This window comes from Meleagris gallopavo, chromosome 5 (assembly GCF_905368555.1).
Source record: "Meleagris gallopavo chromosome 5, MGAL_WU_HG_1.1, whole genome shotgun sequence".
NCBI lineage: Eukaryota > Metazoa > Chordata > Aves > Galliformes > Phasianidae > Meleagris > Meleagris gallopavo.
The window spans coordinates 54,020,629-54,044,748 of NC_139408.1; the positions used below are offsets into that span (position 1 = coordinate 54,020,629).

The 24,120-nt window shown below is 44.5% G+C and overlaps 3 protein-coding genes across 14 annotated transcripts in view; 1 reads left to right on the forward strand and 2 right to left on the reverse strand.

The window, feature by feature from the left end:
- SLC38A6 (solute carrier family 38 member 6) overlaps positions 1-13,521 on the reverse strand; it is a 38,016-nt gene extending 24,495 nt beyond the window's left edge. For all 3 annotated transcript variants that reach the window (XM_085225809.1, XM_085225808.1, XM_085225810.1), the window contains exons 1-5: positions 13,378-13,521; positions 13,183-13,304; positions 12,799-12,872; positions 9,106-9,158; positions 6,346-6,385 (exon numbers count right to left, since the gene is read on the reverse strand). In XM_085225809.1, coding sequence (XP_085081935.1) covers positions 6,346-6,385; positions 9,106-9,158; positions 12,799-12,872; positions 13,183-13,304; positions 13,378-13,521 — 433 coding nt within the window. The remainder of the gene's footprint in view (positions 1-6,345; positions 6,386-9,105; positions 9,159-12,798; positions 12,873-13,182; positions 13,305-13,377) is intronic.
- Positions 13,522-13,540: 19 nt separating this feature from the next.
- Positions 13,541-18,931, forward strand: TRMT5 (tRNA methyltransferase 5). Of its 4 annotated transcripts, none has more exons than XM_085225807.1 (5): positions 13,541-13,684; positions 15,321-15,970; positions 16,365-16,489; positions 17,423-18,074; positions 18,651-18,931. In XM_085225807.1, the coding sequence occupies exons 1-5, from the start codon at positions 13,680-13,682 to the stop codon at positions 18,713-18,715; spliced, it is 1,497 nt and encodes a 498-aa protein (XP_085081933.1). In that variant the 5' UTR covers positions 13,541-13,679; the 3' UTR covers positions 18,716-18,931. The 4 variants fall into 4 exon arrangements, with proteins under 4 accessions (XP_085081933.1, XP_010710360.2, XP_019471501.2 ...); XM_010712058.4 differs by lacking the exon at positions 13,541-13,684 and adding an exon at positions 13,709-14,311; XM_019615956.3 differs by lacking the exon at positions 13,541-13,684 and adding an exon at positions 13,709-14,029.
- A 2,185-nt stretch (positions 18,932-21,116) lies between these two features.
- The window catches only part of MNAT1 (MNAT1 component of CDK activating kinase), a 115,870-nt gene continuing 112,866 nt past the window's right edge, over positions 21,117-24,120 (reverse strand). For all 7 annotated transcript variants that reach the window (XM_085225815.1, XM_003206785.5, XM_085225812.1 and 4 more), the window contains one exon: positions 21,117-22,299. In XM_085225815.1, the coding sequence (XP_085081941.1) occupies positions 22,179-22,299 (121 nt within the window). In that variant the 3' untranslated portion in view covers positions 21,117-22,178. The remainder of the gene's footprint in view (positions 22,300-24,120) is intronic.

Sequence of the window (24,120 nt, forward strand, 5' to 3'; positions counted from 1 at the left end):
GGGGGTGAGTGGGTGTTTCACCCTAAGCAAAGAGATGGTCAAAAAAATCAGGAGGTGAAAAAAGAGAACTTCCTCTAAAGTATAATTAAATTTATTTACCTATTAGCCTCCTTTCTTGTATTGCACAGTGCTTTGTACACAAGCAATTTGGAATTTTGATATATTTATGCACTTCAGAAAGGCTTGAAAGGTTTAAAAATTAGTTCTTTTGCAGCTCAGCTGCAGAAAGCTTCAATTTCCAGATCAGATTTCCTCCTACCATGCAATCTGTCACTCTTCCCTCACATTCCTATTAGCCTCTGGCTAATCATTTGATCACTTATCCTTTGTTGTGCACTCACTCTTTGTTTTTTAAAGAGGAGTCCAATTTCACTGGATTCCACTCTGGAGTTGGGAACCAATCATGCACCACGAGTCTTGCACATGCTGAACATTTGTCTCCATCTCTCTTCCTTTCTCTGTGCATATGAGAAACAACCTCATGGGACAGGGTCTTTTTTTTTTTTTTATTGCTAATTTATCTCCTCCTGTTTGTCCTATAAGATTGAGAAAATAAATAATTTTATTTAGATCCTGCTGCTCAGATACAACACGAATCTCTTAAATAAACCTGAGCAGGACACCCTCACTTAATACAGTTTAACAGAACAAATCCTGCTTGCTTTGTAGTTTACAAGTGTAGCTGTAGTGCAGCTCATGCTTCTCACAAGCTACAGCTCCTTCAAGTTTTACCCAGCATGACAGAAGTAAAAGATAGAAACTGCTGTATCACATTCTACAAATTCTGAATAAATGACTCTGAACAGATGAGACATTACAGATTACACATTCTGCTACAAACTGAGTGCAGAAGACTGTTTCTCGAAGCTGAAGTTATCTTAGCTAGAAATAAAGGGCATGTGGTGCGGCTGAGGAAGAGTTGCTCATCTTTTGATCCAAACGTGACACTTAACTTTCCTGATGCCCACAATGAAAAGCAGCGCCAAGTAGTAATGGAAAATCTGAATGTCAGCCACCCTTGGTAGTGGGATATAAAGCAGAAGGAGGAGATGCCAGACTCACACGGCTACCCCGTGCCACAAGTGAGCACAACATGAAGTGTACCTTGGGCTCTGGCTTATTCCACTCTGGAAATACCTGCATCCTGTCACTTGCAAGATAAGGATAATGTTTTAAAGGTTAACTTTTAAGGCACCTTTTATCATATATAAACCTGGTAGGTCTACATTAGTCCTTAGGATTCAAGCATTCAAATCTATCAGCAGTAACATTCCCTTCTGCTTGTCCCCCTTTCACACACGTGGTACAAGAGCAGAACTTACTGCTCCTGCACCTCATTTCATCCCCTGAATTCAAAGCCAGCAGCCTGTTTTCCTTATATCACCTCTTTGCAGAATGAGCCATCTGTCTGAGCACTGGGTGAGGCAGGCTTCCTGCAAAACAAAGGCCGTTCAGTGCTGTAACCTGAGGCTTTGGCAGTACGCAGGTGCTGATATTTATCACTAGAGCAACCTCAGTTTGGTCACTTCTTCATTTTTAGCTACTGATATTGCAACATCGATGCTACCTCACAGTAGCTTTCAATATGCACCAAGAGCTATTTGATGGAAACTAAGTGAGTCTGAAGTTCTGTATTCGGGAAAATCAACATTCAGATACTAAAACAGTATTCAGCAGGAATCAAAATTACTTTGCTACTTCGTCATTCAATAGACTTAGCACTGCCTTGGAAGCAGCAAGAAATTACATTCTTAAAATACATACATATATGACTTTGTCACGTTCTGAAATCTGGCATTGACTTCGGTGAAAAAAAGTCTGTCATAAAAAAAAGGATACTTGCATTACACTTTCATTAATACATTAGAACCTGCTGAGCTGTATAACTCTACGTACCATGAAGACATTATTCAAAATACCCACGCTGTGCTATAATACTGCTTCACGCTCACCACATGGCCCCTACCTGAACAAAACATTAGTTGCTAGTGAGAAGAGAAACCGAGGTTGTTTTTAAGTCAGTCCCCAAACCCTTCTTTGGAGGCAGTCCACACGTGACTGGTGTTTTAGTGACCAGAAATGTACTTGTGATGTCTCTCTCTGTTACTGTCCTACCAAAAAACAATCGGCTGAAGTCCACGGTAACAATGCAAGAGAATATACAGACATTAAACTTATGCATAAACATAAGATTCATTTCTTCCTTAGAAAATAGCTGGTGATAGAGTCCTCCATATAATCTCACTCAAGGGAAGGATTCTAAGTCTCCTGATTAGTCTTCCTAATCTACCACCGTGGCTGATCACATTAGATCACTATAAAGACATTTCACACCATTAAGTGCTGACCAAAAGTGGAGCCAGGCTGCAATCTCCCTAAACAGGAGAGGCAGGCTGTGAAAATGGGTGTTATCCACACAAATGCATCAGCTCTGCAGCTTCTACTGAAAAAGAGCTACACTGGTTTGGGAACCAGGGAGAAGCAGAGCAATTCTGGTTCTCATCTAGGTGAGACAGAGAGATTCCTCCCAAGTGCCAAGAGATGATTGAGAGTAATCAAGATGCTTGCAATTCTTAATCCTCTGAAGTGTTCCATTAATAAGATCCTTGTTTTTCCCAAAATACTAAAAAGATCAGAGGCTGAAAGACAGAAATAACAGAATAAATCCTATTTCACAGCACACTTAAGCCAAAGTAAGCTGCATCTTATTTCTCTCTTATTTCATTGGGGACACACAGGCAGCAGATTTCTTTTCCTAAGATGTCATTAGTTTAATTGCACTTATGCTAATAGAACTGCAGTGTTTTCCATATAGCTATTCATGTTCCAAAGCATAGCTGCAGGTGAGGAGTTCTGCTGTTTTGTTTTTAAAGCGGGGTGAGCATTCCCTGCAGCACAAACCTTCCCAACAACTACTAACTGCAATGGGAAAACAGCACAGGAGCACACAAACCTGCCCTTAATTAAGGCAGCTCTGCACTGGAAATCCTCACTGCGAAACAATGAAGGTAATTAGGCTGTCAGGTCGAAAGCAAACTGCGCTGTGAAAACAAACATTTGAGTTTGCTTGAAAACAGAATGAGACTTTCCATCCTTAACGGCAGCTCAGTCATTTCTTAAGGTATTAGCAGTACAGTTCTCAGCATGTGACAAGGTGTGCTTTCTTCTTCCACGACTTGCACTGTTTATTTATTTTCAAACTTTGTAGAGTACTGTACTCTGGTTAGAAAAATAAGAGTTTCCATCTTATCTCTCGTTTTTCTCAAAATATTTACTACCTTAAAGACAAATTTTGTTAAATACATTTATAATTAAACTTCAGAATTGAGGAACCTTGAGTGGAGGAAAAAAAAAAAAAAAGAAAAACGCTCTATTCACTTGGTAAAACAAGCTCCTTGTTTTGCTTTGTTAGACATGTAATGAGAGGCAGCGCGTGTATTCCTCACACAGGGAAAAGGGGGGGAGAAAAGAAGGGGAGAAAGGCGGGAAAAAGCGGCCCTAGGGCAGCAGCGCGGGACGGCCAGCAGGTGGCGCTGTCGGAGCAGCCCTCAGCCGCTGCTGTCCCCAATGCGGCCCGCAGCCCCGCGCGGCGCCCGGGAGCTGAGCCGCTCCGGATAGCGAAGCCCTTCCAGCTTGGGATATTCTCTGGTTCTACAATTCTCCGCACGGCAAGAAACTGCTCCAGTTACAGACCTGGAGATGGTTTGGGTTGGAAAGGGCCTTTAAGATCACCTCACTCTGCATTTGGACAACGACAGCTTCCCAGCAGCTCTACAAAACCAACCCGTGCTTTTTGCCTCGGGGTATCCGAGGCTAGGAGAAAAATCAGCTCCGCAGTCGTTAAGCGTGGGCAATTAGGACGTCAAATGCAAATCTGCAATTCAGGCTCTCTTTCTAAACGAGCAAAGATGACAAATGAGAAAGCCTAGCTGTATTTAAATGCTTGCTAAAAGCTTTCCCCCCCATAAATGAATGTAAATCACTTCCGAGCTTCAATTATTTTTAGAAGTGATCAAACCGACTTTAAAAATGCTGTGAGTGACAGTAAGCCCAGCGCAGTCGCTTATTTTAATCACAAATCATTATTCATTATCTAGTGCTCCCCAATCACCTTTGAAATCAGATCCCACATGATGCAATGTACCCAGGTCTGATGATGGAGGAGGTAGCAGAAAACAATGTTTATTTTTAGCCTTATTCTGGAATTAAAGATGTTGACAGAGCCTGGAATTCTGCCCACCAGACACAGTGCTTCCTTCAAACAGCCATAAAACAAAAGGAGGGAAACACCTCATTGCACAGAGGCAAAAGGGCAGAACTGAAGCTTTATCCTTCATTGCAGCGCGGCTCCCATTCAGGGCAAACACAGTTTCATCATTCCCATTTAAAATACATTGGAGCCAGAAAGACAAGAGATTTTCCTTTCTTTCTTCAAGCAGCCAGGCTCAGCGAGAGATGCAGAAAGCCCTTCATCCCTAACTCAGGCTGTGTCAAAGCGCAGAAGGCAGTTTTTGAAGAGAGAAACAGTACAGAAATCCAGATGCTACACAGAATCTGAGACAGCTCCTCACACCAATAGCACAATGACAGCACAATAGGTATTCTGTGTGGAGGAAGGTGCCGAAGCTGTGTGTGAAAACCCACAGTTTCACAAGCATACTTCCTCAAAGTATGGGGTACGACTTCGTTTTACCTACCTCAACTAGCTCAGAAAAGAAAAGTCAGCTTGCTTTCTTTCAGTATTTGAAATTGAGTTCCTTGAAATCTTTGCAAACAAGAGCTGAGGATCCACAAAACACTGCCACTCTCTGACATGAAAAATACTGCCACTGGAAACAGAAGCATTAAGAAAGTTCTGAACACTTCCATCAAAATGAGGGTGCTCAAATACATCCAAAAGAGAATTTCCTACCTGCAGAATCCTCCCCTTTGACCAGTTGAACAGAAAAGCAGCACTAGGCAAAGCAGGCCCCGCTTGCTGGCAGAGGCCCACTGCAAAGGACAGAATAAGCACTTCGCTCGTATCCAGCACAGGCCTCTAGAGTTACCAAAGTGAATTTTATTAAAAATGACACAGAGAAAGTTATGAACTGCTGGGAGGAAGAAATGAGAGCCTTATTTCCTTTGACCACAGAGCCCTGTGCGCTATCCCAGGTCTCCAGAACCTGCACTGCGTACTCCCCCTCACCCAGTACTATTTATTAAGAGGTCCACTCGAACGGGAAAGGAAATTAAAACATTTGTTCACTGCTACAGAACATTCTCTACAACCCATGTGAATAAATAACCCTTAATCTTGCAATTAAAGTGTTCGCTCCTGTCTGAAGCTAATGCAAGGGTTTTAATAGCTGCTGAAGTCAAGCAGTTTTTATTACAGGAGCTTCCAGCGTAGCAAAAAGATTCTGATGTTATCATACAAGCAGTTAGTTGGTCTAGCACTAGGCCACAACGTAGTAACAAGAGATCACTGCATTGTCTGGACTTGACAGATGATAACTAAAGGAAAGAAGAACAAAACTGGAATGTTGTTTCCTCCTGGCACTGCAGGTAATCATGTGTGTCTTGAAGGCGTAGGAGAGAATGGGAAGGAGGGAACCTTCACACTGTTTCCTCATCTATTTGAAAAAATCCAAAACATCCAAAGGAATCAGCCAAAGAAAATAAAAATAGTTCTGTTAAACACTGTTGGCTTCTGGATGATTTACTTCTAAGGACTCTACTACTCCGTAACTCCAGTATGTAAACATACCTGAATAGAGCTGAAGTGCTTAGTGATTATTTTAATGCAAAGACAGCTCAGTGTTATTTTATTGTTACTCACTAAAGAAAACAAAAGATTCTGAAAGTACTGAAATCCAAGGTATTGAACCAACAAGGAAAAACCTATCACAATATAGAACATCTGAAATGTCACGACTGAGCTTTCCATTGTTACACGTATCACTAAAATGTGTCAGCAAGTTCCAAAGGAAAAAAAAAAAAAAAAAAACACGAAAACACACGATGTGAAAAAAAAAAAAAATACAGCTTCCAAGATATAAATGTCCAGAAGAACAGGGAGGAGATGACAGTTCTGCAGCCCTCTTCCAGTCAGCAGTGCCAACTGATGGATGTCCTCCACACCATGGGATGCAGAGCATGCATATGATCTGCCCCCCAGGAAGCACCCAGCTACCCCATGGCCACGGCACTCCAGCTCTGTGTGATCACACAGATCTTACATCTTTTTAATCACAACCTTAAGAACGCTTTCATTTCATTACTGCCTTCGGCATTTCTGGAGTTTTGTGGACTGTAGAGATTATACCCCACTCAGTTAAAAATCGAGCGTATGAAGTTTCTTACCTCCTATATTCTGGATAATTATTGTAGTTGCAACAAGGACCTATAAAAAAAAATTGATTTCTTTAGAAAGGGTAAGGATAACTGGAGTCGTATGCCTGTAACGGTCATAAAAACAAATACGTATAATCTTAAACAGACCAGATGCAAAAGCAGCAACCAGTACTGAAAGGAAAGGCATCTTCTGCTTCACCAAAAGTTCAACACATGGAAACCAACCTCAAATGAATATAAAAGCAAAGCAATCCCTGAAGAAAAAAAAAAAAAGCATTTTCATTCTGAGATGACAAAACAAGAGTAGTTAAAGGGCAAAGCTTTGTTTTGTAGATCAGGTTTAAAATCATAGAGAACGTAAGTGCTTTCCAATCGATGTCAGGCAAGTAGAAAGGGAAATCATCCTCTGCCTCTGAAAAGGCACTCAGACAGCAGAGATGATCTACACAAACTATTCCTCACTCCATATAACTATGAATATTAACAGTCACAAGCATTGGGTTTTTTTTTAAGCCTATAAACTAGACAGACATTTCTTTTTGTGATTGCTATTATTCACACTGGACTAATATAGAATATAGAGAAAATCATAGGGCAAACAAATACTTGACTGAATCTAAACAGTTGTTAACTTCCAATTGACAAAACCCGGGCAGCCATGTGTGAAGCTTCCCCAATGTTTTAGCTTCAGCTCAGATCTAAAACAGTGCCCTCATCTACATAGTACGGTCCTTCGTGCCGTATATCATTACATAGCAGCACCTTTCTACTACCAGAAATCAGCCTGGAAAAAATAAAATCAAACCACAATTGTGGAAGAAAACCAAATTCATATTTTCAAATAAGTTCTGGAAGCAGAGTCTGCAGATCCCTAGCCTCACAAATCACACCAGTGTTTTCAGCATGAGATCACGGTGTGGGTGAAGAGCTGCTTTACTCCGGGAGCGGTTACTAGCAGTTCACAATCAGCCCAGAGTGCCAGTTCAAGCATCGTCCTACAATGCTCTATCAGTAGTGGATGGCTTGGATGAGGGAAGAATAAGCACATCTTCACATACAAAGAGACCAAAAGCAGCAAAAACTGTGCAATCTGTGCCTGACCAAGCTGAGAGCAGTTCAGGGAGAACACTGGAATTCAAAATGACCGTGATGAACGACGATAGCCTAAAAATCAATAGCACCAGTTAAAAGCAATGCATTCAGGAAGCAGAGATCAAATGTAGGTTTTACAGTTATTAGACTGCAAATGGAGAAAAGAGCCTGAGATAAAACAATTAGTGGCAGCCACAGCAATGGCAAACCTTGTTTATCTCTGGCAAGTTCTCAGCCAACGTCCTGCATTCCGTTGTTTGATCAAGATGTACGAACATCACAGATACTTCCACAGAGAAAGGTCAGTGCTGCAGAAAAACATGGGTTCCTCCAGGAAGCCTTGGTGACCTCCGGCTTTCTGCTTAATGCAAACAGCTTCCCAACCTGGGTACATCCCAGCCACTGACCTCAATCCATACACACTGAAAATCGATGAGTTTTAGCAGAAGAAGCGATTTAAAATAGTAAACTACAAAACAGTCACATTTGGGGAGAATAATAAAAATCACCACAGTAAAGCTGTGATACCTCCTTCACTGGATAACACGGAATATCCACCAAATAACAAATCAGATTTTTGCCATGAATTGCTTCCCTGTGTTTATCCCTGTGCTGCAGAGAAGGGGGAAAAAAAAATCGGTCACATTTTAACATCCCCTTACGCCCTGTGTTTCTATGACTGCTGCACCTAATGGCTTGTGGTTAACGTACCCACAGCCCCTCTCATGAAAATAAGATGATAAATCTTGATATTAGAATGCTATGAAATCATCTGCTGGGGGCAATCACATATTAACTCTGCTCAATAGATATTGATCTCACACACTGCACTCATTATCTGCTCATTAATGCTAATGGCAACTTACACCTAATAGCTCAGTTTTAATTCTCACACGAAAACAGAAGTGAGACTTCAGTCCGTTAAGCGGAACTCATTGAAAGAGTTGTTTTTTTTTCAGAAAGCTATTGAAATTGCAGTTGTGTGCTCAAACCTGCTTTTAGAATCACTTAAATGAAACAGAGCACAGAGTCAAAGTATTGTACGCGCAGTATTTACCGTCAGTATTTCGTATTACTGGACAACGCTGTCCATCAAGAAAAACAGATTCAATTCCCATTAAAATTATTTAAATGGCACAACTTACATGCTGAGTATGCTTACACCAAAAAATTAACACTCATGAAACATTCCTGTTTATTTATATTGTAGAAACTGCACGAAAGGCAAACACCGTCGAGCTCTATGATAACCTCCAAGAGCAGCAGTAAATCACCCAAGTGTCTCTTAACAGCTCATAGCAACAGCGCAATGGGACTGAAACCAACCTGGAATGGATGGCTGAGCTGACCTGAGTGCAAAGCCAGCGAGCAGACACTGGGAAATACAATAAGAGGAACATGCTGGCAGGAAAGGAGCACAAAAACTTGTATGTAAGCAGTGTCTGTTACACAGCTAGCTGATCTTCACAGCACAACACACTGGCTGAAAAGAAGGAGAAAGTTGGTTTGGGGAACTAAATGAAATTTCTTTTATTATTTTTATTTTTTTTTTTTACAATATTAGACCTTTACCAATTACACAGATTGCATCCATATATCCTTACTATGCAATTAACTGCTGTATATCAGAAGTAGGAGAGCAAGAAAAGAAACACACAGGCACCAACAAACACTTGCCTTTCCAGCTGATCCGAACGCAAACAGGCCGAGGTCCTCGTAGGAAGTGACAGCTGTTGATAAGAAAGAAATAAAAAAAGCTAAAATATTCCTAACTGCAAAAATCAGCACAGACCTCCAGCTTTGCCTTTTTTTTTTTTTTTTTTTTTTTTTTGCCTTTTGGATCCTGAGCTGCACTCATTTTAATTAAGAGACTATTTTATAATACAGTCTACTTATAAAATAGCATTAGGATACACTTGTATTCCTGCTACAAAATATTTGCCCGACCATTCAGACTCACCAGAAATTCAATGCACCATTACAAATAGCTGTCTAAAAAATAAAAGTACTACACTGGGAGCAGGCTGCCTTTTCCCAAAGAGTTTTGCAAGCAACACTACAGATGAAGAATTTTGCTATTAGTCTCAAGAATTAGAGGCAAGCTATCTCTAGATTTTATTTCTTAGGTGCATGCTTGCTTTTAAGTGAAGACAATAACCAAAACTTGCCTTCATCTTTCCCCAAACATAAACACCAATCAATCACCGTTGTGGCAGCTCTCAGAAACACAGCTTCCAACACTGCTGAAGGTAAACACCTTCCTGGGCTGCAATCTGTTACAAAAAGCAGACGACAACAAACAGAACCAAGCCAAAGCAGAGGCAAAAGCAAAGCAAGCAGCCTGCCCTTACTCACACCTTCCCAACTAATCACACCACAACAGCCTGCGGTTTCCTGAGCAGCCGAAGCTCACCTCTAATACTCAGAACAACTCAGAACGATCCCTTCTCAGAAAGGAGGAAATCATATTAAAGTCTTCCACTGTTGCTCTCCATTCTGCTATTAGAAGCTCTGACGATACCAAAAGGATAAAAACTCCAGAGAACGGCCCAGAGCCGTAAATGCCTCTAAGGGTAAAATTAACCTCCAAAGTACACAGTTCTCTTGATGTAACTCTCGCCACCCCTTCCTTGGTTCCACTTGGTGGACTACAGCTGCTCCTCCTGGTGCTTGTTCCTTTCTCAGTGAGGTCTGGGGGAGGAGGCAGCTCCGTACCAGGGCTGCAATATTAAATATTTAATACATTTCATTCTCTGTTACTAGATTTTGCCCTCTATTTTTCTTCGATTTACATTTATAAAGCAGTTAGCAGCAGATAAATAGCATTTTAGAAGGCCAGTGCTTAGTATGTCTGAGAGCTGCTTGTACCGCATGGGAACAAATACCCAATGCACACAAACAGGGAGTTACCAAGAAAAAATGTTTTCCACATAATTCCAACCCAGCAACACGAAGCCTTGGAAGAGTTTTTGTAGCTATTCTGGTTTTTTAATCAGTTTAGTCCTGCGAACACTGAGAGAGCGTTAATATTTAATCACATTACTTTGGTACTTTCAAAAAAATATATGGAACAAAATATCCAGCACTACTGCCAGAAATACATTCTGCCTGCCTGGGTTCACTTCTTGCGCGTTATTAATGGAAATCATTTCACTCCAAAGTTAAACTGGTGAGAAAAGCACAGGCAATATTCATGAGCAGCTCCAAATGGAAAAAAGCAAAAAGCCATAAAACTTCACGGGACATCCCCCTTAAATTCCTCATTCCTCCACTTACAGCATTTTGCCACCCCAAGCCCTGAAACAGCTTTTGCAGCACTGAATTAACACCAGGAGGAAACCCTGTCCAACCCAACCCCAACACACGGCACTGTTTGTTTTCTAAGTCATTTGGCCTCACAAATCATTTGACCTGGACAAAGCCACCCCACACCAACATCACTTACAAACTCAAGGCATTTCTTTGTTTTCAAACTACAATTTAAATGCCCGCACTTAAATTCTGCTCTGTTTGAAATGGAATTAATATTAAAGCTTCCTTTTCAGAAGGGGTTTTATATGTTGGCTCTTTCCTAGGATTACTTTTATGATTTAAATACCTGAATGAACAGTTTTCCAATAGTCCCGTAAGGCTTTTCTTTACCCTTTCCCCTTCAAACTTTCCTAGCTCACCTTTTTCAATATAAAATTACTAACATCACTTTCCCATTCCTTGCCGCAGATTAATACTGTAACACTATTCACAGATGAATGCATGCTTAACGTTAAAACACTCAGTGATCTACTTGGAAAGTATTTACACAGACTTCACTTTGGAAAGGCACAACTGGTCACACATCTCCCTTTTTAAAGTGGATATTCCATGGAAAAGCCTGGGATGCTGTTTAATGTCAACTTACTTCAGTAGTAGACAGGAACTACAGCCGATAAAATCACCGCCATCACCCCTCAAAACAGCAACCATAAATGCAGCAGAGATACCTGAGCATAGCTCCAGAGCTGGATGCCCATCAGCACCAGGTGCTAACTGCTTATTGACCACACGGTGCTCATTTCAGACAAGGGGAGCACTTCACCCCATCCTTCAGGGCTACTCCTTGCTTTTGGCTCTTGGCATTTCCAAAATGCATTTGGGAGGTAATACGTTGCCTTTGACAATAAGTAAGTGAGGAGTTAAACTATGCTGGTGTATTAGGTCTCCACATTTTCCCCCTTCCCTCCTTCACCCCCAGCGGTTCTTTGCAAGAATATCTTCCTATTATTTTACCAGATAACAACACAATACCATCTAATGCCTATATAATGCAGAACTTAAGAGGTGAGCAAACATCACTAATATTCACCCCTTATCTCAGTCTTTTTTTTTTTCTTTTAATATGTATCTTTCTAGCTATTTATCCCAGGTTTTGATTCCTCTCTAACAAGCAAAGCTTCAGAAAGAAAAAAGAATGCCAGTGAGTCACAAGTCACTGAGCAGCCAATATCACACACAGATGTAGCCCTACCTCTGAAGAAGATTTTTAAGGAGTGCATGAGGCAGATCACTCAGTAGGTGAAGACAGGAGCAGCAGATCTAAGGAGAATCGAGAAGCAAAGATCAGAAAGCCCAAAGCTAGCTACAGAAAGCACAGCCTGGAAGCAATGGAATGCAGCTTTCTCCCATCACCTTTGAAAAGAGGGGAAAAGAGATGAGATGGAAACAATAACCAGGTTCCTGGAAGAGATGGAGGCTTCCCGCTGAGACAAGACCTTTGTGTGCTGGAACTCAAGGAAGCAGCCAGGTGTTCAGTAACAATTAAAACAAGCAAGAATTAAAATACTAGCAGCAGACAAGAACTCAAATGTTAGGACCTCCTGTTTGGACATTCTCAAAGCAGTGTAATTTCTAAGTAAGGACTGCACTTCTCACTCAGTATCAGAAATGCTTTGAAAACACACATTATGAAGTCTGTATTATAACAAAATCTGAGCAGTATTCACTTCAAACAGTGGATAATGTGCTACAATTAGAATAATGGCAGTTGGCTGCTTACTGAGAGCAACACTGAGACTGCATATAGACAACCAGACACCAAAAAAGCATGGTTCCGCTCACACCAAAATTATCTGGCTGTGGAAATACGAGACCTATCTTCTTGGGATATGCCAGGTGCATTCTGAAGGAAATATATGAGAAGCCAGCTAGGCAATATTGGCAATAAATCAGTTAGTTCGGTGTTTACTTTTCATATAAGACGTTTTGAATCCATGGGGTTTTTTGATGGCAGATGGGAACCGTTAGATGAAACTAGATGATCTTTGAGGTCCTTCTCAACCCAGGCCATTCTGTGACCAGACGAGAGATGGCTGCGGGACAGCTCCCCTCACTTACCGGTCTGCATGCACATGCTGAGGAGGAGGAACACGGAGTAAGCCGCGAGGCTGGCAACCATCAGCAGCAGGGCACTGGAAGCACAACGCATTCACGTGAGGAACTCCCACAGAACAACACGCATTCTATTTTTAAAAACGCTCCGTTTGCGAAAAAAAAAAAAAAAAAAGATTTATCACAAGACGGGATTTCCTCATTTCGTGCCTTCCATGCAGGGGTCATACGGTCCTTCCACAGTGCGCACACGGGGGTGAGACAAGAGAACAGCACAGAGGCAGCTCTACGCAGCGCTGAGCGAGGTGAGCCGAGCCCCGCACGCCGCGCCCGCACAACCCGCCGCTCCCCCCGCTACTCCACGGCCGCTCCCCGCCCGCCGGACCTCACCTGAAGCCCAGGACTCCCGTGCCGGCCATGGCGTAGGACAAGCCGAGGATGCCGCTGCCCATGATCGCGTTCATGAGGTTGAACACGGAGAGGCAGAAGGAGGAGCCGCGCTGCGAGGAGCCCTGCGGGGAGAGCGCGCTCAGCCGAGGTGCCCGCCCGGCTCCCCTGCCCGCCGCCCCCCGCCCTCACACGCACTCTGCCCGACGCCGGCGGCAGCAGCGGGGCGGTCTCCTCGTCCTCCTCGCTTTCGCCGTCGCCGTCCTCCCCCTGGCCGCAGTCCCGCTGCCGCCGGGCAGACAGGTACCAACCCCGCTGGGCCCCCTGCGGCGGCGCCTCCATGGCCGCGCAGCGCCGCGGCTCTGAGCGGAGCGGGGCGTCGCCGAGGGGGGGGGGCGTGGCGATGGGGGCGTGGTTTGCGCCGAGGCCCCGCCCCCGGCTCTCGACGCGGCGCGGAATGATGACGTAATGGGGTGCCGGCGCGCGCGGAGGGGCTCGGCATGAGGTGAGGGAGGGAATGGCGGGGGGGGGGGCGGTAACCATGGCAACGCGCGGCCTGCGTGCGGGGCGTCCCGAGCCCTCCGGGGGGGGTTCACGTCCGGCCTGAGGGGCCGCGTGCTTTGAGCCCGGTGCCTCTCGGGGCGCCGAGGCCGTATCCCCTCCCAGTCCTCTGGGCTCAGCCTGAAAGAATCCCCACGGCTCCGCTCGTGGCTGTGGGAGGGGAAGAGAGGCCTCGCTGGGGCAGCTGCGGGAAGGCAGACCTGCCCGGAGCTGGTGCTGTCGTTCCTCTCGTGACGGTGCTGCTGTAATGGCTTCCAGTTGGGCCCGGCGTGGTGGATATTAAATCGTGGTAATGGAGGATCCGTGCTAATTGGGTCGGCGGTCTTCAGCTGGAGAGAAGGGGAGAGCTGAAGGGAGACGATCGGATGCACCGACCTGAGCGTGCCTAAAGAATGCAGTGCTTATGTTTGAGTCAGCAGGGAAGGGAGCCGTGCGGTGCCAAAAGGCTTGGATGAGGAAAATGAGCTGTTGTGGAGATGTGGGGAGCACTGGGGTCTGCAAGGCAGGAGCAGGGCTCCAGCACCCCAGGGCCTGCAGCAGGGAGCCGTGTTACGGATTCAGAACCATTCAGGTTGGAAAAGAGCACTAAGATCCCAAGTCCAATCCCAGCCCACCCCCAGCATGCCCACTGCCCTCTGCTCACTGCCACATCTCCACGGTTCTGGAACACCTACAGGGTGATCCCACCACTCCCTGGGCAGCTGTGCCACTGCATCACCATTATTTCTGAGAAGAGATTTTTCCTAATATCCAAACTGAACGTCGTCTGGCACAACTGTCAGCTCATAGTGTGCAGGCCAGTGGAACGGCTGCCTTCTCCTCAACCACCAGCCTTAAGGCAAATTGCCTGAGTAGACAGGACAGCATCAGCCTCCAATGCTACCGGAATCATCCATTCCTGTCTAGGAGCAGCCAAGACCCCTCAGCCTGTCTCTAGTGGAGGAAACCACTTAAAGTGGCATAGAGCGCCTTTTCAAGTGCACATCCTATGAGCAAGCTCTGGAAGATGGTTCAGCCATCTGAGCAGACATTACTAATGCTTCCCTGTAATGCTAGGAGAATCCTCCATTTAATCCTTTGCCTTCCTGGCAGTTGATGCTGTTCATGGAGCAAAGGCAGTACTGTGTGCTACCCGTACTGCTGGGATATGGAGGCAGGAATTCCTACTGAGCAGCTGTGACCGCTGTTGCTAATAGTTGTTTTCTAGCAACCACTGCTTGGTAATGCATTTATCAGAGGCAGAAGGGATCCGGCAGTGGGATCAAGACGGTAGAAATTTTTTATTTGGCTTACTGGGATTAATATTGCATTTATTAGAATAGAGAGAGGCCGTTGTATTTTGGCAGGAGATGCTTATCTCACTGCTTAAAGTCAGTTAGTATGTTAAGTTTAAAAATATGCTTGCAAAAGGACAGAAATTTGTCGGGTATAATTGATAATAAAGAGGTTTACAAAACTGTTGTGGATTCCCTGGTACACATGGAAATTCTAGTTAAAGAGAACAGCAAATCCATATGATTTGCAGCCTTTTTAATGGAATGGTTACATAATGTCTATAAAATGAATGATTTCTCTTCTAGGATATTATGGGGATTTGGATACTCTGCCAGACTACTGAAAACTAATCATTATAGGCCAGCTGCATCAAATACATCATCCCCAGCAGTTTGGATGCTATTGGCACAGCGTTCTGGCAGAATACCTGCACTCTTTGCAGTAGTTCAGAAGAGGAGAATTTTCACAATGCCTGAAACAGTGCAGGATGACACAAACCCAGGACTGTATTCGCCGCCTCCTGAAGTGCGTGGGATGACACTGCTCAACCGAGAGGCTTTTAAAAGGACAGTCATCGTTCCAGTTCTTAAAGTAAAGAAAGAAATTGTCCATACTTTGCTGAAATCCCTAAAACAAACAGTACTGCAGCGACCCGGACTGAAGCGAGTGGTTGAGGATCCAGAAGATGAGGACAGCAAACTTATTATATTGGATCCTCATAAAGTGCCAGAATTCTCATTGGGAGAGTCAGAGAAAGAGGTATTAAAGCAGCTTCACATTAGTCCTGAGGTGTCCGAGTACAATTTGGAGCTGACTTATGAGAATTTCAAGTCAGAGGAGATCCTACGAGCAGTCCTTCCTGAAGGCCAAGATGTCACCTCTGGCTTTAGCCGTGTTGGTCACATCGCTCACGTGAATCTTAGAGACCATCAGCTCCCTTACAGACATTTGATCGGTAGGTAAACAACTCTCATCAAAGGAGTTATTTCATTTCCAAAGATATTTTTACAATTATTCTGCCCAAATAGAATAGTTCCACGTGTACAAAGAGAACTCACAAGAACTCCATTCTTTTGTATTTTGTCATTAAATTGCTTTGTGCTGATGCTTTACCTGTACACAGAAGACACAACTCTTTGAACAGTAACTGTGGTCTCACTGCTGTGAGCATTGGGTCAGGGATAAGTGTGTGCTTCAGTGAGATCCAGCACTGTGCAGTCATTGGGGGGGGCTGTTGTAATATATGTTTGCTTTTATAAATGTAAAAGTATACTGCAGTGTTTGTATCTTTTATATAGCGTTAAGTGGTTGTAGTTCCTTAACCAGAATATCTCCTGTCCTCTTTTCAGGCCAGGTTATAGTTGACAAGAATCCAGGAATCACCTGTGTGGTGAACAAAACCAATATTATTGACAGCACATACAGAAATTTTCAAATGGAAGTGCTTGCAGGAGAGAGCAACCTGGTAACCAAGGTACAGGACTTTTCCCCTCTTACTTTAAACTTCAGATGCTAAAACCTGAAGCCATCTACTGGAGAGCTGTGGTGGAAAGACACGGGTAAGGCCATTCCCTTGCACAGGGAAGGCATTTGAATTGTCAAGTCAGAAGTGACAAGCAAATATTGTGCAGATGGTATTAGCTCATTGCACATACATCTGGGATAGCACTGAGTGCACACGAAGGGATGCCGATCCACGTCAGTGTGTTTCTTGTTGGCAAAGCAACAAGAGTTGGCAAAGCAACGTCGCAGTGAATTGGAATAAGTTACTTCAGAGCCACACAATTCAGTGTAGTGGTGTGAAGAGAGCATTGTATTGCATTGCACTCCTGTCTGAGTAAACAGTTTGTTTCTAGGTCTGTTGGTAGGGTAAGGGTCATCTTCAAGTTTGGGCTTGGATCTGTTTCCAGACTCTGTCACCGTAAGAGATAAAATGCGGTGTTTTTTCAGACAGCACAACTGGCTCCCAGTGGCTCTGGATTTGGCTGACTGCTGCCATCCTCATGCTGTATCATTCTCAGACACTTATTTATTGTGTAGACTCTGTGCTAAGGAGGGTTTGAGGCATCTTCCCAAGATCTGCTTTCAATAATGGAGTTGTCAGACAGCCACAAAGCTCATGAAAAGCCTCAGATTTTATTTTGTATGGTCATTTTAAGCTGTAGCTTTACATCCACCTGGTGATTAAGAAATGCATAAGTCAGCCATCTGGATTGACAGCTGAAACATTCCTTATGGCTATTTATGATGAGCAGACCTGTTTATACACGTTGCACATACACTATCAATGGGACAAATGTCAGTCTACACATTACCTTTTGTTTTTTAGCTGTCTTAATTACTGATTTTGCTTTAACATGTCTGGAATTTGAACACAGAGACTTAACCAAAGGTTTTTGTCTTCCAGGTCAAAGAAAATAATTTCACATATGAACTGGACTTTGCTAAAGTCTACTGGAACCCCCGTCTTTCCACAGAACACGGCCGTATCGTTGAGCTTTTAAAGCCCGGCGACGTCCTTTTTGATGTCTTTGCTGGGATTGGACCTTTTGCTATTCCAGCAGCAAAGAAAAAGTGTGTTGTATTTGCAAATGATCTCAACCCAGAATCCTACAACTGGCTGCTGCACAACTGCAAGCTAAACAAAGTAGACAACAAAATAAAAGCATTCAACATGGATGGCAGGGACTTCCTCCTGGGGCCAGTGAGAGAAGAGCTAAGGAAAGAGCTCACACTTGTAAAAGAGCAGAAAACAGCTTTTCATATCGTCATGAACTTGCCAGCTTTGGCTATTGAATTTCTGGATGTTTTCAGGCATCTCTTAGTCGGAGAGCCCTGCAGTGCTGCTGTCCTCCCCACAGTGCACTGCTATGGTTTCTCCAAACACGAAAACCCAACCAAGGACATCCAGGAACGGGCTGGGGCTGTGCTGGGAGCCTCCCTAGAGGGACGCTGCTCTACTTACCTGGTTAGAAACGTTGCTCCAAACAAGGAGATGCTGTGCATAACTTTCCAGATCCCAGTGGACGTGCTGTACAAGAGGCCCTGCCCTGCTGGAGGTAAGTGGCATGTGGATTTCAGGCTGCTCTTCTGCTGTTTGAGATTGGTCCCACCTCATCAGTCCCATGGGCCACTTGTGCCACAAGTGTGTGTGTGCCACAGCTGCAGGGCTTCATCAGCAACCTCTGATCCCAGCAGGAGCCTGCGCAGACTGCATAGGATCATCCCACAGCCATAAAGCAGAGCTTTTGCCTTTAGATATCCTCAGTGACCAGCAAATTGGTGATTTGTTTCTTGTAGGAATCAGTTGTTTCAGTGACACTGAGCTTGGCACAATGTGACAAGTTGGGATAGGGAAACTTTCCATCTGCAGTTACATGAACTGGAAGGAGGTTTTTAGTAAGGTTTTATTGCCACGAAACATTTTTATGCTGTTATGTGCAGTGCTGAGATATAGGTCAAAATGCAGTCAGTGCAGGTGTTTTGAGAGTCTCTTCAGCGGTCCATGAAGGAAAGACCTCCCTTCATTTGTGTTTGGGCTCATTGCTTCTAGTTCAGTCCTGTGTGTTGCATGGCTTGTGCTTCAGTTTGGTCTGTTTATTGCATGTTAAATAACTTTTCCAACTTTCTTCTAGAAAAACCAGCCCCTAAGCGCCTGCGTACCTGCAAGGATTCCACTGAAGAAGACATACAGAGCTGAAAACCAGAGTTCTGGTAATGACCTGATTAGTTTGCATAAGGTGTGCTGAGGTTACCTCTGGTCCTTCCCTTCAGTTGTTACCCACCTCAGTGTGCCATAACCTTCCTTTATGAGCACTGCTTCCTGCATTCATTTTTTTTTTAACTGTGGGATCAATTGCCAGATTGATACTGTTCTTACTGCAATAAATCAAACCTCACTGTTTTTGTACAAAAATGTGTTGTCATACTCTGTTATTTCACACCCTGTCGTAAGTTGGTGACGCTGGCTGGGGCAGTTCTCTGCTGCAGTGTTACTTTAGTAGAGTTTGCAGTGAGAACACATTTGTGTATGTTGTGGGACCTAGCAGGATGATGTGTAACCCCCTCATTTACAGCACAGATTAGGATACTCTTTGATAAGTGGTCTGTAGGAATATTGGATTACTCTTAGCAGATGCACAGACAGCTCTACTGTAAGCAAGGCAGCCCTTCAGAGGCTGACCTAAGGAACAGAGAGGCAGCAGTAGCCATGTAGAGCTCCTGGATTTTTGGAGAAATAAATGCTTTGTACCACTAGGAGATTGAGTTGGGGTTAGGAGCTACTCTAATTGCATTTGCACACTTGTGCACGTTTCGGTTAAAGCAGCAGACTGAAAACCAGTACGTAGCTGATGGGTCCTCCTCTCATCGTGAGCCTTTCTCCTCTCCAAGCTTTCTCCAAGCTGTCCCCTACCTCTGATGCAGCCTCCGGATGATCTCTGACTGGCTGCTGGTATTCTGCAGGGATTCAATAAAGCATTGCCCTTAATTTCCTTTTCTTCCTTATCCAAACTATTGTTGGGCAACGTCAACCACAGACAATTTATTTGGGCAGAGAACTCACATCACGCTCTCGGTTTCAGATACTTTCCTTCGGCCCAAGCTCACTCATAGCAACACTTGCCAGATGTCCCTCACCCTCCTCCCTGGGGCCCATACCCTGATGTCCTGGTGCTCACCACCCTGCTCAGTGGCTCTGGTACAGCCCTTTTCCCTTGGCTGTACAGCCTGGTTACTGCTAGATTGCGTTTATCAAACTAGGGGGGAAAAAACCATGATGACTCACTCATGCTATCTGAAAGCTGCTGTACAGATTGCTTCCCCAGCCTGCCACTCCAGCCCCAGCATTCCTCCACTGGCCTTAAAATGGTATCACAGCTACTTTAACCTATTTGTCCTTTCTGTCGGTGTCAGTCACATCACATCCTACCAGCCATGGCTCCTCTCGGAGCAGGAGCTGGACTCTTGCCTCCAGGCCACGATGCTATCTCTGCTGATACATTCTCTAACATCACAGCACGCTCTCCTACAGCTGCTCTTTGCATTTCTCACAAACATTGCAAAGCTGCTGTTGTTTTTCAGAGCTCTCCATAAACACCGTGGCGGTGATAAGGGTGCTGACCATCCTGGCACAACGCAGTCACCCACTGAGCTGAGCTAACTCCATGACCTGTAACTGACAGAATGCAGAGCCCTTTGTGTCTGTTGCTTCACAATCCCAGCTTGGGGCTTCTTGGCACTACTGCAGTGAGAGAAACAAGGGTTTGATCACCCTTTTGTTGCCTACATTACACTGATTTTCAGTACGTGGCCACAATCTCCCGGAGCAGGGAGGGTTTTAGTGCTCAGCAGTTTTTTCACTTAAGGATTATATGCTATAGCAGAATGAGTTTACGTGCAGGTGAATGGGTTACATTTAACTACACTTAAAATTAGGGTTTTTTTTTTTCCATGTTTGTGTGTAGCTACAACCTTTGCATATAAACCTTGCACATTTAAATAGCAAAATTTAGCCAGCGTGCAGCCAAGTGGCAGAAGTACATGGTACGTATCAGTAGACAAGTGCAGTCCTGCATTCATTAGGATAAGAGGCTGTACAGATTGAATGGAAACTGGATCTCCGGTAAGGTGCATCTTGGGTCCGGGTGAGCATGGAACAGCACAGTGCCCCTGGCTGCTGCTTCTCCTTGCCAGGAGCCTGAGCTGAATCCCAGAGCTTCTGGCTGCCAGGGAAACCAGCAAACAGATCTGGCAGCAGTGGCAGCCATCTGCCGTGAGACGAGGAACAGATAAATCAAGGACATGTGAACTTTTAGGCTTTACAGATGAGAGGAAAGGAAGCAGGGCCTCCAGGGACAGAAGACTGAAAAGGCCAGACTACAAGAAGAGTACGAGTGGTTTCCAACAGGCGCTGCACAGCTGAGGTCTGCAGCACCCGACCCAAACGCTCCCTTCTCCAGGGCAGGGCACTCAGCAGGCTGTGCCTTTCTACACCTCAGCGTTACCTGTTGACAGCACTTTGCACAGTACAACAGGACTTAAAGTGAAAATGTTGGCACCTCCCTCCCCCGTCCTTAATAAAGGAAGCACTGAGTCTGGAACGGAGCTTATTCTTCTCTTTATTACAACTCAGATAAAAATACATTCAGTCATTAACCTCCTCATAGCAGTATTCAACAACTATTCACTTACAAAATGTGGTCCAGGCTTTACTCTAGAGGCACACATGGCCCTGAATGGTTTCCAGTCTTCTGCAATTTATACACATCCATGGAAAAAACGTCCCAAGACAGCACCCTGCTCCTGCTGCAATTAGCTTGAGCAAGGGGAAGGGACACATGAAAGCAGCAAATCGAGTGGCCGGGTTCATCCCTACAGCCAAAGGGGAGGATGCTCCTGCCAAAAGAAGCTCCTGCACACTTGACACAGAAGGTGCAAACATAGCTAAGGAAATAAAATCAACTGTGACTACTTTGAGGAACCAGCAGCGTTTACAGGCCTCCTTGACTGCTTGAGAGGAACACAGCGGAAAGATTTTCAGCTAAAACTTTGCTTGTTCTCCAGACAAAGGTAACAACCAAGTGACATCAGGAAGGATCCTACATAAGAGTCGTGTCAGCACAGTTCCTGTGTTTCTTGTCTCATCCAGCTGGCAGGAGGAAAAAACCCACTTGTCTGAACTGGGGAAGCCAATTTTATGGAAAGAAAATGTAGGCTCGAATGTTGACACTAACTGTTATAATTAAAATGGCATTTAAATGCTTGTGCAAATAAAACCCTGCAATAAGAGTTAAACCACGAACTTTAATAAAAAAGTCTGGCTTTATTTAAAGAAATTTACAAGTGCTTTTTTTTTAAAACCTCAAACATACACAGCTGAGTTATTCACATCTTCCATTAGATGTGGCTTATTGCTTCAGCCTCCCTCAGCAAAGTGCCACATGACTAACGAGCTTCCCACTCCACAAAAATGTATCTACCATTTTACAAAGCCCTCGTGCAGTCTTCTTTTTTTCCTTTAGCACTTAAACACAGCTGGTTTTACACAGAAAAGTGACTGCAGTTTAGCCATTGTGCAATGGCAGCAATTTTACCAACCTCTGCCGCCTTAACTTGCTCCTCATCTCATCCAGCATCCCCTTACTGCAGCTGGTGTACGCTGGCTAACTGGGGAACCAGAAGAGACCACTGAAAGCATCCTGCAAGGCTCGGTGGCACGCAAGAGAAGAAGTGTAGCCCCCAGCAAGATCCTGTGGAGAAGCGGCTCGTACGTGGTTCAGGTACCTAAAGCAGCAAGAGGCATTACGTTAGCACAGAAAGAAACTTGTCAAACACCTTCATAATTCCAGTGGTGAGGCTGGGTATGTTTTTCTGGGTGAAAGCAGACTGTTTACAAGGGTGGATAGTGATAGGACAAGGGAGAATGGTTTTAAACTGAGACGGGTGAGGTTTATGTTGGGTCTTAGGAGGAAGTTTTTCACACAAAGGGTGGTGAGGCACTGGAACAGGTTGCCCAAGGAGGCTGTGGATGCCCCATCCCTGGAGGCATTCAAGGCCAGGCTGGATGTGGCTCTGGGCAGCCTGGGCTGCTGGTTGGTGACCCTGCACATAGCAGGGGGTTGGAACTGGATGAGCATTTTGGTCCTCTGCAACCCAAGCCATTCTATAAAAGCAAAGAGGAAGAAGCTGCCTGTTTGCAATGCCTGTGCTCATTAGGGAAGAGGTCATCTTTTTTCCCAGTTAGCAGTTCCTTCTAACAGTGACAAGGCCAGCACAAGCCTTCCTACGCTCCCCACAGCAGTCACAGGGTTTCAGCTCTGTGCAGTTAATGCCAGGCACTCCCATATCCAGCCATGCTGCTCTGACAACAACAGGGCTGACCTCTGCTCTCAAGCTGATGGGTCTCTGAAGTAAACCTACAGATGCCAGGAACTTGCATCAGGATGAGGCTGTTGTCAACATTTTGGCTAAAATTCACCCTTCATTAAGCACTGTGGCCAGCTTGCAGAGCCAACAAATTTTGTCCCACACCAGGCAGACCTGCAGATGCCTCAGCTCCTTCCTGAGGGCCCAAACGCAGCTGCAGCACACACTGAGGGCTCCAATGGAAGGCATCTGCTCAGCAGGCTGCGTGTTTTCATTCAGTGCTGTAACCCTACAGCGCTTGCATCCCACACAAGAAAACATCAGAACAGATTCTCAGCATTTTACACCCAAACTGCATCAAATGAATTATCAAATAATAAAAGACAGAGGCTCTGCCTAGCATGATTAGCAGAATATCTCACATTTTAAACACCAGATAAAAATATCACAAATGAGAACTGCTTTGCAGTATAAGTTACTGAGTTTCAGAGAGCTGTTGTGATTCATCACTCAGTTGGTCCTGGGAAGTCCTTCCACCTCTGGCTTGGCAATTCAAGCATCAACTTGCAAAACACATACAGCCCTTTATAATGCTACCCTGAGAAACCTAAACCAGCTGCACTTCTGGCAGGAAAACACAAGACCACCAGTAAAATATCCAAAACAGTTGCATCTTTTAATTTACGACTATACGCTGTTTCCATAAAGAGTATATAAAACAGGTCAGGTTTTATAGGTAAGACATAATAAACAGTCATACTCACTGATGCCATAAACGTGTAGAAAAAGAGGTTACTTAAAAATGATTAATTACAGTTAAAAACTATTTCTTGCACCTAATAACCACAACACACCGACACGAGGAACGCTGCTGAGCTATCGTTGGTAAAATGCTAAAGCCAAGGCACAATTTGCCCACAGTGGCTGAACTGAGGTGAGCTCTACTGCCTGGCATTAGGGCACAGTGACAGCGCTCAGTGCAAAGGGAATCTACGGATACAGCAGCTAAGTTGTTGCCATCTCTTACTCTGTAAGGAAAGGCAGTCTGCAGAGAGCTCCTGTTGTGTAGGAGAGAGCATGTTTGAAAAGAACACTCCTGTTACTCGTCCCTTAATATTTTTGGAGGAAAATCTCATCCTTCCCAAAGGCCTTTTACAACTGCTGTGGGAAACAGGAGCTCCTTCCCCAGCCAGGAATGATGAAGGATCCTGACCGTACCAATTTCCTCCCAAGCACTGG

Coding starts and splice junctions, on each gene's coding strand:
- TRMT5 (XM_010712058.4), top strand. CDS start 14,217: ATGTGGGGAGCACTGGGGTCTGCAAGGCAGGAGCAGGGCTCCAGCACC. Junction 14,312..15,320: donor ACGGATTCAGAACCATTCAG/GTTGGAAAAGAG, acceptor TTTCTCTTCTAG/GATATTATGGGGATTTGGAT. Junction 15,971..16,364: donor CCCTTACAGACATTTGATCG/GTAGGTAAACAA, acceptor TCCTCTTTTCAG/GCCAGGTTATAGTTGACAAG.